Source organism: Arachis hypogaea, chromosome 3, assembly GCF_003086295.3.
Source record: "Arachis hypogaea cultivar Tifrunner chromosome 3, arahy.Tifrunner.gnm2.J5K5, whole genome shotgun sequence".
Taxonomy (NCBI): domain Eukaryota; kingdom Viridiplantae; phylum Streptophyta; class Magnoliopsida; order Fabales; family Fabaceae; genus Arachis; species Arachis hypogaea.
This window is the reverse complement of record NC_092038.1, coordinates 7437596-7452459: the sequence shown is the minus strand read 5'-3', so window position 1 is coordinate 7452459 and position 14864 is coordinate 7437596. Positions and strand designations below refer to the sequence as shown.

Here is a 14864-nt window from a genome sequence, read left to right as displayed (position 1 = left end):
CAAGAATCTTCATAACAAAATATTTTAATTTGAGTAGTTGTCTTTGATTAAGCCTTGTCAAATACTCATTCTTAAGTAACATAAAAAAGAAAAATATGCCGTGTTTATACTGGATTACAAATTAAATCCAATTTATTTTTAGGTATAATATTCATTGAAAATCTATTTGTTCTTCCCAAAATTTTGAATAATCATTTTTTTTTTGCTTTTTGGTGAACCCAATGTCCCAATTACAGCCCACATGATATCATCATAGTAACTGACTAAAACTTACCGCACATTATCATAACCTAACTATTGATTAGAGTTGGTTAAAAGAGAGGGAGGGAGAAAGGGTATGTTATGTAGTTGCACGTAATGGAGAGAAATTTGAGGCTTCTTACCGCAGTTTTTAAATTTCTGTGCATATATTGCACAAAAATAAAGTTTTGAATAATTTTGTTTGTAGAAGAATTTAACACTTTATTTGACTAGAAACTTGTTTTTAAGAGATATACATTTCAAGTCATTATCATGCATTAAGGTAATCTAATAGTTGCATTATATTCAGGCAAAATATTCCTAAATAGATAATTGGTGTAACACCAAAGAAGTAATCAGCAAATTCCTTCCAAAAACAATTAAATGTAGGATAAAGATAAACTTAATCAGAATAAATATTAACAAAAGTAAATTAATTGTTAGTAGCTAGTAACATATGACACAATATTTTGCATCCAAGGAACTGGGAAGTAACGTATATACAACAATTCAACAACACCACATTCATTGTAAAGATGAACATTCAATCATGTTGTGAGCTTCCTTGCAACTTTTTTCCATGAAAGCGTTGCTCCTTAAGCTCATTCAACAATGCCTTATGCAAAATCTTGTCACCTTTGGTCAAACCAGTTACACCAACACCATCAGGGTCCTGAAGAAAAGGATTATGAAGGGGATTCAACCCTTCCAAATTAGACCTAAGCATCTTATCCTTCCTCAAAAAGTCACCCTTTTTATCAAACCAATCACCCCAACCTTCCCTCAAAGGCGAATACTTTCTTCCCAATTTCAAAAGAAGAGTGTCTTCCACACCCTTTTTTGGGTGAGTGACACCGAAGAAGCCCATCAATTCCTTTAATAATCAGTAAATTCCTTCCAAAAACAATTAGTAGGATAAACACAAACCAGAATGCATATTAACAAAATTAAATTCAATTCAATAAAGAAGAACACACTACAATTTTACATGCCTTATATTAGTCCTAATTGTTAGTAATTAGTAACATGACACTATTTTGTATCCAAGGAACTTGGAAGTAATTAAATACAACAATTTACAAACCTATCCACCACTATATGCTATTGCAGCAGCTTGTGAAGAGAAAGCATATTAAAAAAAAAAAACAATCTCCTGCATAATATGTACCTACACAATCCTGCATTGACATAGAGCACCTAATTCAACAACAACACATTCATCATAAAGATGAACATTCAATCATGTTGTGAGCTTCCTGGCAACTTTTCTCCACGAAAGGGTTGCCGCTTAAGTTCATTCAACAATGCCTTATGCAAAATCTTATCACCTTTGGTCAAACCAGTTACACCAACACCATCAGGGTCCTGAAGAAAAGGATTATGAAGGGGATTCAACCCTTCTAAATTTGACCTAAGCATCTTATCCTTCCTCAAAAAGTCACCCTTTTTATCAAACCAATCACCCCAACCTTCCCTCAAAGGCGAATCCTTTCTTCCCAGTTTCAAAAGAAGAGCGTCTTCCACACCCTTTACCTCAACAACCTTCCTCCGAACACGTTCATCAACCGGAATATCATCAGAGCCAAACGTGGCCTTGCTTCGATCTTCATTACCCATTACCGGAGACCCCAAAAAGATTCCAACTTGGCGAGACCCATCTTCCCGATCACCCGGGGAACTCTTGGTGAAGGCCTTTCTAATGGCGCCACCGACATGGTAGAAAAAGTAGCCGGAAACATTAAGTTGGATGAGGGAGGGTTCTTCGCCGGCGTCAGCAGTGTCGTCATCGTCGGATGTGTCACCGAGAGTGGATTGTTCGTCGACGATGTCAAGGGCGTCGATGGCGTCCTCGCTGGAAGATGCGGCGTCGACGACGGAATCGGAGAGGATGGTGTCGTAGTTGACCAAATGGTGGAAGGGATGGATTCTTCTGAGAAAACGACGATGATGGTGGTGACGGTGATGATGGTGGCGGTGGTGGTGGGGGTTGTTGGTTTGGGGTGTGTGGTGGAAAGAGAAGAGGAAGAGGGTTGAAACGAGGGCACATAGCAACAACCCATAGCGAGGGCGCCGCTGTGATCGGAGCCGGGATCGGAGAGTTCGAAACATTTTTTTTTCGGTGATTGGGGAAAATTTTTTCCGTTTTGTATGCAGCAGTTTATTTTTTTTTTTTTGGGGGGGGGGGGGAGGGGTGTTAAGTTGTATGCAGCAGTTTCACTTTAACAATACTTTTGTTTGGCCAATTGAAATTGAGTTGTGAAAGATAATCTTTTTTATTGCTTGGAGAGTTGGAGTATTTCTATGGTGGGCCCATTTAGAAAAACCCAAGTCAGTGGTTTGGGCTCTAGGACCAACTTAAACAAATCACTGCGAATAAGGAAATCGCCTGTGGTTGGAGGCTTGGTTGAGTGGCATAGCATATGATTCCTTAACAATTACAGCCGAGTTCAAGTTTTATGAGAGAAAAAATAAACTCATATAGTGTATGTGAATGTGTTGTATGGGTGTGTAATACATGTCTAATGCCTGGGATTAGGCGATGTCTAATTTATCTGACTAAAAAAAAGAAATCGCCTTATTTAACCAATTTAGAGTTAGTTCACTTGTCCGTTTAAATAAGTGTCGGGAATTCGAATATAGCTATTCATTGGCCAACAGCAGACCCTTAAATAGAATTCATATCTGTGACAGATTATGGACAAAAAAAAAAAAGTGAACTACCTTGTGTATACAACAACTCATTAGTTAAGAACAAACCTTTAAATAGAGTTTAGATCTACGACATATTAATCACTGTCTTGCCAAGACAGGTGTTGTAGTGGCAAAGTTGTTTTTACTATGAAAGTGCAAGCCTTTTTGCTTTTGAGGGAGTTTAAGAGTGCCTATTTCAAATTAGATGTAATTAGAGCTGAAAATCTAATCCCAACCTCTTCCCAACAACCACAAACCAGTAACACAATCTCCATGAAGGACTTGCTTTCCAACTAATCCAAATTTTATATGATTATAGTAAAACTCTTATACTACATGTCCTACCCATTACAAACTTGTCATGGACATTAAAGCATAGGATATTATTATATAAATATGATATTACAAGTCCTGCATAACATTCACTGCCAAGGAAATTAATTGCATTCATCTTATCTATCAACGAAAGAAATTATGGGAGATGAAGGTATCATGAGAGGTGTCACAAAGCAAGCCAACCCTGGAAAGGCTACCATATTAGCTCTTGGCAAGGCATTCCCACACCAACTTGTCATGCAAGAATACTTGGTTGATGGATATTTTAGGGACACTAACTGTGACAATCTTGAGCTCAAACAGAAGCTTAGCAGACTTTGTAAGCGCATATATATATATATATATATATATATATATATATATATATATGTATAGTCATTCTAGTATGACTATATTATCATGCTATAACAGTTTTAAAAAGTGTTGTTAAAATTAAAATAATATTTTTATTATTATTATTAAACAATACTTTTTAAAAAATGTTGCTCTAAACAAATGTTACCAAAATGTGAAAAAGAATGAAACTTTAATTTTAGCAATATTTACATAATCACTGTAGCATAATCATACTATAGGTAGCATTTTAGTTCCAGTTTAGGACAGAGAGTACAAAAACAGTGACATGGTTTAGAAGTATCTCTTTTATCTCTTCTTGTGTGCACAAATTAGCTTAAAATTATCCTAAAAATATATCTTTAAGCCCTATATTTTGGAAGTATATGAATAATATTAAAAATTGTTCTCAACATTTCTGCTACTTTGTCATAGGATAGTAACTGAACGCACTTTTATTATATGTATTTACATAGGGACAATTGCGATTCCTATGTAAATAATATTGCAATGCAATGTCACTTTTGGTACTAATGTGACATTGGCTTTATAATGGTGTATATAAACAGGCAAGACAACAACAGTGAAAACAAGGTACGTGGTCATGTCTGAGGAGATACTAAAGAAGTACCCAGAACTTGCGCTTGAAGGCCTTCCAACGGTGAAGCAAAGGCTAGAGATATGTAACAAGGCAGTGACACAAATGGCAATTGAAGCCTCCCAGGTTTGCATCAAGAACTGGGGTAGATCCTTATCTGACATAACACACTTGGTTTATGTCTCATCAAGTGAAGCTAGACTACCTGGTGGTGACCTTTATCTAGCCAGAGGACTAGGACTCAGCCCTGCGACTCAACGAGTCTTGCTCTATTTCGTGGGGTGCTCAGGGGGTGTGGCCGGCCTACGTGTTGCAAAAGACATAGCCGAGAACAACCCTGGTAGCAGAGTGCTTCTAGCTACTTCTGAGACTACAATCATTGGGTTCAAACCACCAAGTGCAGATAGACCCTATGATCTTGTTGGGGTGGCTCTCTTTGGTGATGGCGCTGGTGCAATGATAATTGGCTCAGACCCAATAGAGGGTACTGAGAAGCCTCTCTTTGAGCTTAACACAGCAATTCAAGAGTTTCTGCCAGACACTGAGAAGAAGATTGATGGAAGATTGACTGAAGAGGGGATAAGCTTCAAGTTAGCAAGAGAACTTCCTCAGATAATTGAGGACAATGTGGAAGATTTCTGTGACAAGTTAATGAGTGTTGCTGGATTCCAGAACAAGGAGTATAATAAGCTGTTCTGGGCAGTGCATCCAGGTGGCCCTGCAATCTTAAACCGCATAGAGAAGAGGCTCGACTTGCTGCCAGAGAAGTTGAATGCAAGTAGAAAGGCTTTGATGGATTATGGAAATGCTAGCAGCAACACCATTGTGTATGTGCTGGAATACATGCTAGAAGAGGCCATTAAGATTAGAAAGGATGGTGGAGATGATCCTGAATGGGGCATGTTGCTTGCTTTTGGACCTGGGATCACTTTTGAAGGGATTCTAGCAAGGAACCTGTGTAATTAACCTTTGAAACAACATGTGATGCAATGTTGTTATTGTTGTCATAGAGGTGTGTTGTGTGATACTGATATATCACTATCCAATACAAATTCAATGCTTTAACGATAAAATGAAAAAAAAAAAATCTAATAATTTCGTTTCAACAAAACCCTTGTCAAGGAATTTTATATTATGCATCACAAGTTTATCATCGTGCTAGAGGGCAACATTCACAATTGTGTAACTTCTAGATCTGTTAAGTAGGCAGAGCTCCACGTAAGATTGTGTTTATAACTTTAGCATTTGAAATGGTGACAACAAAAATCCAGTTTAATCAAAATGGAGACTCCATGTATAAACGACTTTTCAACTATAAATAACCGTACATTAAGCATAAATAATTAGTTTTCTTTCATCTCCAAATTTTACAGAACCAGCTTCCACCAAGGAACCAAATAAGTGTGTAAACACACAGTGTACTCTAACAAGGGTAACCCACCATATTGCCTGATTAAGTTAAATGTGTATCCATTGAAACAGATCCTTCACTCACACCACTCCAGAGGGAAGACGAAGAACAAGCTGACCTCCAAAAACACTGCAACAAAATAAATATTATAAGAAGTCATGCTAGAAGGACCTCAAGATTCTATGCCAAAGCTGCCAGATAAAGAACTGTACAATATGCTAAACCAACCTTTTGACATAGTAGTAACAGAAATCTGCTAGGATGAAGGTCTGGACAATTTCTGATATAAGAACCATCGGTGGTCATAAACCATACCCCAAGGCAACCAACAAATGTCCACGGGTATCTAACACCTGTTACAAGAAATAGAATGTTAGTATCCTGTGAACTATACCAGTAAGAAATGTGTTAATAATGGCAGCAATACTCTATTATCTAACATGCTATCTATCAAAATTGATGTAACTTAAATTTATAAAGTCAGCGAAAAAAAATTTGACAGGAAAATCACATACAGCAAAGCACAAGCTCTCTAACAGATCTTCTTGAGGAATGACGTCAGGATTGTACCATTGAAAACGAAAGAGATAAACTTATAATAATGTTAATTTACACCCTTGGTCAAAGACATTGCCATTCTAGTGGAAAAAAGACATTAAGTATCATCACAGTGATAGGTATCAACATGATATGCCAGCAAGCAAGCCATAACCAAATTTGCAAATGAATCAAATTCTTGACTAATATAACTAGTAATTTTTAAGAACATATGATACCTGAAGAACCCAATGAGCACAGCTAAGGAATCTTGCAACACCCAGCACAAATACATAATGAGCAGTGAATGGCTCAACAATCTGGAGGTTAAAATTAAAAAAAAAGGTTAGAAAGGAAAATAACCAGATCAGATCCCAAACATAAAATTTAAAATGGCAATTCTTGGAGTTAAGTAACAACTAGCCATCATTAGCCATGAGAGACTTAGCCACCAGAGAACTCACCCCCCTCCCCGCAACACAGCTTCCCCTCAACTCTACACCACACCGTAGCACACAAAGTTCACAAACACAGAATTGAAGCTGTTTTAAACACACAATGGAGTCCCTTTCAGTTTCCTCCACCAAACACAACCACAATTCTCTCCATTTAGAGAACCAAGTCCTCTACCTAAGATCATCGTCGCCGCAGGTGTTCGGTTTGGATGGGCTTTACAGCTCTCCTTGCTGACACCCTACATCCAACTGCTTGCTATCCCACACACTTGCACCACTTACATCTTATTTTGCGGACCAATAAGTGGGATGCTCGTCCAGCCTATAGTTGGGTACCATAGTGACCTCTGCCCGTAGCGGTTTGGACGTCGACAGCCTTTCATTGCTTCTCGGCGAGGAGTGCCTAGCATAGACCTTGAAGCATGTTGTTTGCAACGCCGAGGATCCAGAACCCGACCACGAAGGTGGCTATGGCGTGCAGGCGGGCCTTCTTCTCTAGCGAGTCACCAAACATTTGTCCCATGTCAGCAGCATAGCCTATAATAAGGATCACTGCGATGGCGACAGCAATGAAAGGCCGTCGGCGTCCAAGCCACGACGTGCAACGGTCACTATGGTACCCAACTATAGGCGGGAGAGCATCCCACTTATTGGTCCACAGAATAAGACGTAAGTGGCCCAAGTGTAGGATACCAAGCAGCTGGACGTAGGGTGTCAGCAAGATGAACTAGTGTGTGTGTGTTTGTGAACTTTGTGTGGGGGTTTTATAATAGAGAGGGAATGAGAAAGGGTATGTTAATTAATTTAAGTATCCTTAGACAAATTAATTTGAGATTATAAATAGTATAAACAATGTTACATAATTTAAAAAATGATTTATATTTTTATAGAATAATTAGTTAAAAATTAGTAAAATGTCATTTTATTTCTATATTTAATAAAACCTACTATTCTATAAATGTATTCTTTAGGTATTAAAAAAAAAAGCTAATCTTACCTAATTTTAGGGAATGATATTAATTTTTTTTATTTGAAGTAGATTATCACACCTCACTTCTGAAAAAAAAAATATGTCAAATTAATTTAAGAGCCTTTAGACAAATTAATTTGAGATTATAAATAGTATAAACAATATTATATTATTTGAAAAATAATCTACACTTTTATAGAATAATTAGTTAAAAATTAACAAAATGTCATTTTATTTCTATATTTAATAAAACCTACTATTCTATAAATGTATTTTTAGGTATTTAAAAAAAGCTAATCTTACCTAATTTTAGGTGATGATATGAAATTCATTTTTGTTTTTTGTTTTTTTTAATTTGAAGTAGATTATCACACCTCACTTCTAAACAAAAGGTATGTTAAATTAATTTAAGAGCCTTTAGACAAATTAATTTGAAATTATAAATAGTATAAACAAGGTTAAATTATTTGAAAAAAGATCTACACTTTTATAAAATAATTAGTTAAAAATTAGCAAAATGTCATTTTATTTCTATATTTAATAAAACCTATTATCCTATAAATGTATTCTTTAGGTATTTAAAAAAAGTTTATCTTGCCTAATTTTAGGTGATGATATTAAATTCATTTTTTTTTAATTTGAAGTAGATTATCACACCTCACTTCAAAAAAGAAAAAAAGAGTATGTTAAATTAATTTAAGAGCTTTAGCTACTTAACAAATTAAATTTAAGATTATAAATAATATAAACAAATTTAGATTATTTAAAAAATGATCAACACTTTTATAAAATAATTAGTTAGAAATTAACAAAATATCATTTTATTTTTATATTTAATAGAGTTTGCTATCCTATAAATATATCATTTAGATATCTAAAAAAGTTAATCTTGAACCCAATTTCAGATGATGATCCAATACTTACTAGATGGTAATATTAAATATTTAATAACTGATTAATATTTAAAAATGCATGTAGTCAATATATGTGATCATTTTTTTTTTTTTTTTGGTCAAGATATATGTGATCATTGCACCTATAGCTGTTGGAGAGGGTTACTGGGCTTCAAATGTTGAACTTTTGGGCTCTGCGTAGCCCACCATCAAAAGAAACTACAGGAGGGGTTGGACCAGGAAAAAGAAAAAAAAAAGATTGGGTATCGAGTATTTTTTTTTTCCCATTAGGCACATTTCACGTAACAATATGGTAAAGTGAGAATTACCAAAAATAGTGAAAAAGGAAAACAAATAAAGACAAATAAAATATTATTAATAATATTTTAGGGTTAATTTTTTTCTTTTAAAGTTGAAGTAGGTTATCACATCTTGACAAATAGTTTGTTTCCAATTAGAACACAAATCTTAATAAAATAGACAAGGCTCTCCATTTTCATTATTGTGAATGTGATGGTTTCTTTAATATTGTGTTTAATTTATTTAAAAAATATAAATAAATAATATTTAATAAATTTTAAATATTTAATTTTTTTTATTTTTAAAAACAAATTTAGATAATTGAGATATCAAAATAAAAGCACCATAAAATTATTTTATAAGGAGGGTTTATAGCAATAGAAATCCTCTTGATACGAATTTAAAGCGAAGAAATACCAAGAAAGAAAAAATAATATATTTGTAGGTTTTTTTTTAATGAGAAATATATATTTCTTATATATTATATAAATATGAATGTGAACACATTTTATAGCAAATGGATTGGTTAAAATAGAACAACCGAACTTTATGATGCCTTTTGAACAATGCTATCAAATCTCTCACCAAAGAGTATCGACCGCTAACATAATCGATTGCTAAATGATGACCAACTTTTCCGTCATTAAATCAGTCGCCGAGTAAATCGATCGCTAAATAGCGACTGACTTTTTGGTCGCTAAATCAGTCGCCGATGCCTAATTTAAAATCTAAAATCGAGTGCTACATTGGTCGTTAATTCCTTAACTAAAAAACTGAATTGGTCGCTAAAGCGATCACTTTTCCTAATCTTATAATTATAGATTTTTACTAATTTCACATTTGCCACTATTAAAACTTAATTTCATAAATAATAATATTTTCACAAAATATAAAAAGAATTAAACATAAATTAATTTTTTAAATAAATACCAAAAACATTCACAATGTTTACATAGAAATATAGAGTTTAAAATATTAAAAATTTCTAAATACATCAAATTTATGATCCACAATCTAGACTAAAAGTAAAAATAATTCATGAATAACATTACTCTATTCATGAACAATCAGTATGGTTCAACAATTTTTGCACTAGTTTTGTCTCTTTGATTTTTTCAAAGCTCTTGGAGTTGCAACCAATACAAACTACAACAGGCACAACTTTGTTCTTCACCAAGGTTGCCAAAACACAGTCACAAGAAAAAAAAATGAAAAATGAATGAAACTCAATTAAACCAATTCAATTCAAGTCTCAAAACGTGTTCAAAACTCAAAAATTTCACAAGGAAGCAGGTTTCAATAGAGAACTCTGTTCCTAATAACTAAAAGATCAAAGCCATGTCACTGATCACTATAGCAATTTAAAACTTTTAAAGTTTGATAACAATATTTTTATGAGTACACTAAAGAATTTTATAAGAATATTTTTTAGTTGATAAGTTTATAGTTAATTGAAAAAATGATACCATGTGGTCATCTTGTATACCATCTTTTAAAGATAATTCTAAAGGAATTTCACTCGCGAAAGCTTTAAGCAAAACAAAAAGATGGTATTATTGTAATTATCAAATATAACAAGAAATGAAAAAAGGAGACAACCGAAATAGATTGTAGCCCATTATCATTGTACTATAAGCTTATACTATCCTTCTTATAGATCGTTATTCCCCATAATCTACATCACTAGCAAAACTAGTATAAATATCTAAATAAGTATTAAATGCTACACCTTAATGCAACATTTACACTGGCATTACATCAAATATCCTATGAAGAAACAAAGAAAGATGATGCAAATAAGTTAAAATTTGTAAATTCACAATAGTATGTAAATTTGTTATAGGTTACAAATGCATGGGCTTCTTTCTCTAAAAATATAATTTTAAATTGGAAAACATGTGTACAAAGTAAATGTAATATATGATCAGCACATACAAACTTAGATGCTAAAATAGTCAATGTAGAATATTATCCACATACAAACTTTAACCATGAATTCAGATTTATATATGATCAGCCATAACAAAGAAAGCAATCTCTAACGAATATATCCACCTGCATTGTTTAGCATAATAAAAGTTGATCAAATTAATTCAAAATGAAGGGGATTTATGAATACCTTCTAAATAGTCAGGATTTCAAAATCTGCATGTTGAGAGCAATCGCAGAAGTAGGCCGTTATATTGCCAAGGTTGCTAATGAAGATTTTGTATGTTAAACCCACCCCAAAGTTCAACGAATTCAATTTACTACAGGAGTAAAACTCTGGCTTTAGAAAAACAGCAGTACCACAGTTAACCTGGAAAAAAGCACAAAAATAAATAAATAAAATAAAAATCAGGCAAACCGTACAATATTTCACTTGAAAATGCAAAACAGTAAAACCAAACTGTCTATGTCTCTGAGATACTAACCGCTACTGTACAGAATGATAGTTTAACTGCTTCAGATTTACAATGTCCCCATATTATATTGATCAAACCTGCTTGGTTTTTAGTCTTTTAGATTTCGTTTTGATTTGGAAATTGGAACCATTCCAAGGACATTTTAGAATTCACCAATTGTTGCCTTTTGTATACAGTACCAAATCGGATTTAGAACTCAGATATCTTCTACAAAGGCATATGAAAGCTACAACTATTCAGGGCAACAAATAGATAAGTAAAAAGGTAGGTTGAGGACAATATGACACTATCCAATTTGGTATGAAAGATTGAAAGCATTCAGCAATGACACCAACTTCAACTACCAGATACTCAGCAATTTTATGGAAATTAATCAAGACAAGAAAGCGCAACCTGCATCACAACACGCCTTGTAGTAGCATTGCTCCAGTCACTACAATCTTCAAGGCACAATATAATAAACTCCTTGTGCCGCATTTTGGCTTGCACCAGAGACTCCATGGCACGCGCATGGGCCTGTTGGTCAAGCAGAGCACAAAGTCCACCACGAGCAAAAACAAAGACAATGTCCATGGAGAAACTCAAAACCTTACCTGCAATGCCCTATTTTTACCCACAGAAATAGTTACCTAATTAGGTTAGATTCTCGAAATGTGTTAATCAGAAACATAATAACAAAAATGTAATAATCACATAAAAATCAAGATCCAAATGGAGAAATTGACGTACCTAACATCTGAATCAGACAAGGAGAAGGCGAGATATCAGAAAGAAACAAAGAATTACAGGATCAGTTGCATCTAGAATTCGAAGCCGAGATTGCTCATTTGCGAGAAGGTGGACTATATGCTTGCACTGATTAGATTCATTATCCTTCTGCCAGCAACAAATGATCATTATCTGAGGCTTCAGAATATCAAGTATTTTATCTTTATTAGTTGTTATTACTACTACTACTACTAACTTTCTGTCACAGGCAGACAGCAGTCACCGCACATATTAATTAATTATTAATAGTGACCAAAATTAATTTTAGCCATCAATTAGGCTTAATATTTTAGGTATAAATTAAATTTCACAGTATACTCATTTATTCATGCCAGTCCATCCGGAAAATGCAAAATTTCACTCGTAGATAGAAAGATAACAATAAACTCTCATAATAAGAGCATAGGTAGGTATTCATTTTGATTATTTTCTGTTAAATTAAAAGTTTATGACCAAACAGAAACTAATAATCACAAATATAAAATTGTGCTTCACTCTCTAAAACAGATTCATCATTGATTTATTGGATTATTCATCAACGGAGAAAATTAAAGAGTCTGCATAACAAGAGGTACACATATAACACAGAACTTCAATTGCAATTCCAGTATAAACACCTCATACAGTCCAAAACATATTTGACATATATATTCATCAGTAGCACCACAGAGAAAATAAATGTCACTATCTTCTTTCACCGACACATCTATTCAATAATGATATACATGATCTAATAAACTTGCTGGAAAAAAAATTATGCTTAATAGCAGAAGAAAATGGATGGAAAAAGAAGGCATATATATAGGGTGAGAGAGAGAGAATGAGTATAATTTACTGCGTGATTACCTGTGTGAATATACCCTTTGCCTTAGATATGTGCAGGCGAGTTGCGGTTTCTTTTGGTGCAAAGCTATCAGCTATTACACCAAAGTATTATTACTTAACTAAGAATTGCCATTTTAAATTTAATGTTTGGGATCTGATTTGATTATTTTTCTTTCTAACCTTTTTTTAATTTTAACCTCCAGATTGTTGAGCCATTCACTGCTTATTATGTATTTGCGCTTGGTGTTATAAGATTCCTTAACTGTGCTCATTGGGTTCTTCAGGTATGATATGTTCTTAAAAATTACTAGTTATATTAGTCAAGAATTTGATTCATTTGCAAATTTGATTATGACTTGTTTGCTGGCATATCATGTTGATACCTATTACTGTGATGGTTAATGTCTTTTTTCTACTAGAATGGCAATGTCCTTGAGCAAGGGTGTAAATTAACATTATTATAAGTTTATCTCTTTCGTTTTTAATGGTACAATCCTAATGTCATTCTTCTGGAAGATCTGTTAGAGAGCTTGTGCTTTGCTGTATGTGATTTTTCTGTCAAATTTTTCTTCGCTGATTTTATAAATTTAAGTTACATCAATTTTGATAGATAGCAAGTTAGGGATTTGGATCCTCTAAATTTTGAATTTTTACTTTAGAGGGTAAAGTGTGATCTTCTACATTTGAATGGTTTCTTTCTCATATTTACTCTTGGCCCCACCTATAAAATAAATTGTGAGAGATCACACTTTATTCTCTAAAGTGAAATTCACCGACGAGAACGGCGCTGACCAGGACTCGACGGAAAGTGACTTCTCTCTCCACTCCACCGGAGAGTGAGGGAGGCTGCAAGACGCTGTGTGAGGAGAGAGCTTAGGGTTAGGTTTGAAAAGGGATGTTTTTTTATTTATTTTAAAATTTAGTTCGTTCCTATTATCTAAAATTAGAAACTAATTAATTTATATCTATATTTTTTATTTGATTGCAAATTATTAGCTACCGATTTATTGACCAACTGCTTTAACACTAAGATTTTATAGTTGGTCGTTAACATCGGTCGCTATATTAACCCTTAGCAACCGATTTAGTGACCGTTTTGTTAGCGATCAAATTAGCGGACAACTATTTATCGACATATTTTTAAAACGGTCACTAAATTATAAAATAGCAACCAGTTTAGCGACCGAATTTAAAACCAGCATTTTATAGTTGGTCGTTAAATCGGTAGCTATTTTAACACTTAACAACCGATTTAGTAACCAACCACCATTAAGTTTGTTTTTTATATTAGTCGCAGAATCGGTCGTTAAATTAAAAATAGCGACTGATTTAGCCACTAACATATCTTAAAAGCTTGTTTTTTGTTTTAATTGCTAAATCGGTCGCTAAGTTAAAAAATAGCGACCGATTTTAGTCACCGACTAGATTAGCTTTGTTATTAGTAGCTAAATCGGTCACTAATTTTTATTTTAGTGACCAATTTAGCAACCAAGAGTGGGTAGTCACTAAATTGGTCGCTAATTGAAATTTAGCAACCGATTTTTTTAAATCCTAAAAAAGTTTGATTGGTCGCAAATATGTTGCTAATAGTGATCGATCATGTTGGTCGATAAAATCGGTCGCTATTTTAAAACTTTCTTGTAGTGATAGATATGTATTTTTCTTTATTTTTCTGTAATAAATTTATCATCCAACAAGTGAATAAAGAGTTATTGATATATTCAGCTAAGTAAAATTAATATTGCATACCTGAATAAAAATATAAGGAATTTTAAGTGGTCAGGATGTACATCAAATTAAAAAATTTAAATGAATAAAAAATATTCCTAATTAGAATTATGAATATCATAAAAATATGGATTTAGTATTTCTAGAATTAATAGAAGAAGAGAGAAAAAATGTGCCAAGAAATATAAGATCTCAAATAATTATACTCACCTTAAAAATTGATACTTTTGTAAAATTAAAATGAAGTAACAAATTCAGCTACTTAAAAAAACATCACTTTTTTTAATTGCAGGATGCTTCTTTTAATATCTTTAGAAATGGACCACATCAAAATTAACACATATTGATGGATGTTTGGATTTCAGATTAAAAAG

General features: G+C 33.4%; 2 protein-coding genes, 1 long non-coding RNA gene and 1 other non-coding gene across 6 annotated transcripts; 1 reads left to right on the top strand and 3 right to left on the bottom strand.

Moving 5' to 3' along the window:
• Positions 1-1172: 1172 nt before the first annotated feature.
• LOC112789220 (uncharacterized protein At4g19900) lies at positions 1173-2475 on the bottom strand. The gene has a single exon (XM_025831027.2). It carries the CDS (start codon positions 2347-2349, stop codon positions 1477-1479), a length of 873 nt encoding a protein of 290 aa, XP_025686812.1. The 5' UTR covers positions 2350-2475; the 3' UTR covers positions 1173-1476.
• A 1714-nt stretch (positions 2476-4189) lies between these two features.
• Positions 4190-5164, top strand: LOC112789219 (type III polyketide synthase B). The gene has a single exon (XM_025831026.3). It carries the CDS (start codon positions 4205-4207, stop codon positions 5162-5164), a length of 960 nt encoding a protein of 319 aa, XP_025686811.2. The 5' UTR covers positions 4190-4204.
• Positions 5165-5689: 525 nt separating this feature from the next.
• Positions 5690-7124, bottom strand: LOC112772296 (uncharacterized). The gene is made up of 5 exons (XR_003817986.1): positions 7059-7124; positions 6611-6772; positions 6386-6466; positions 5838-5962; positions 5690-5738 (listed from the first exon to the last, which is right to left on the bottom strand). It is a non-coding gene; the product is annotated as an uncharacterized protein (transcript).
• A 2530-nt stretch (positions 7125-9654) lies between these two features.
• Positions 9655-12978, bottom strand: LOC112789227 (uncharacterized). Of its 3 annotated transcripts, none has more exons than XR_011879477.1 (4): positions 11899-12684; positions 11563-11772; positions 10884-11063; positions 9655-9932 (listed from the first exon to the last, which is right to left on the bottom strand). It is a non-coding gene; the product is annotated as an uncharacterized lncRNA (long non-coding RNA). The 3 variants fall into 3 exon arrangements; XR_003196192.3 differs by lacking the exon at positions 9655-9932 and adding an exon at positions 12784-12978 and having other exon boundaries at positions 10628-11063; positions 11899-12045; XR_011879476.1 differs by lacking the exon at positions 9655-9932 and having other exon boundaries at positions 10628-11063; positions 11899-12518.
• Positions 12979-14864: the final 1886 nt, after the last annotated feature.

Excerpts from the sequence above, each read along its gene's own strand:
- LOC112789220 (XM_025831027.2), bottom strand. The coding sequence starts at position 2,349 with ATGTTTCGAACTCTCCGATCCCGGCTCCGATCACAGCGGCGCCCTCGC.
- LOC112789219 (XM_025831026.3), top strand. The coding sequence starts at position 4,205 with ATGTCTGAGGAGATACTAAAGAAGTACCCAGAACTTGCGCTTGAAGGC.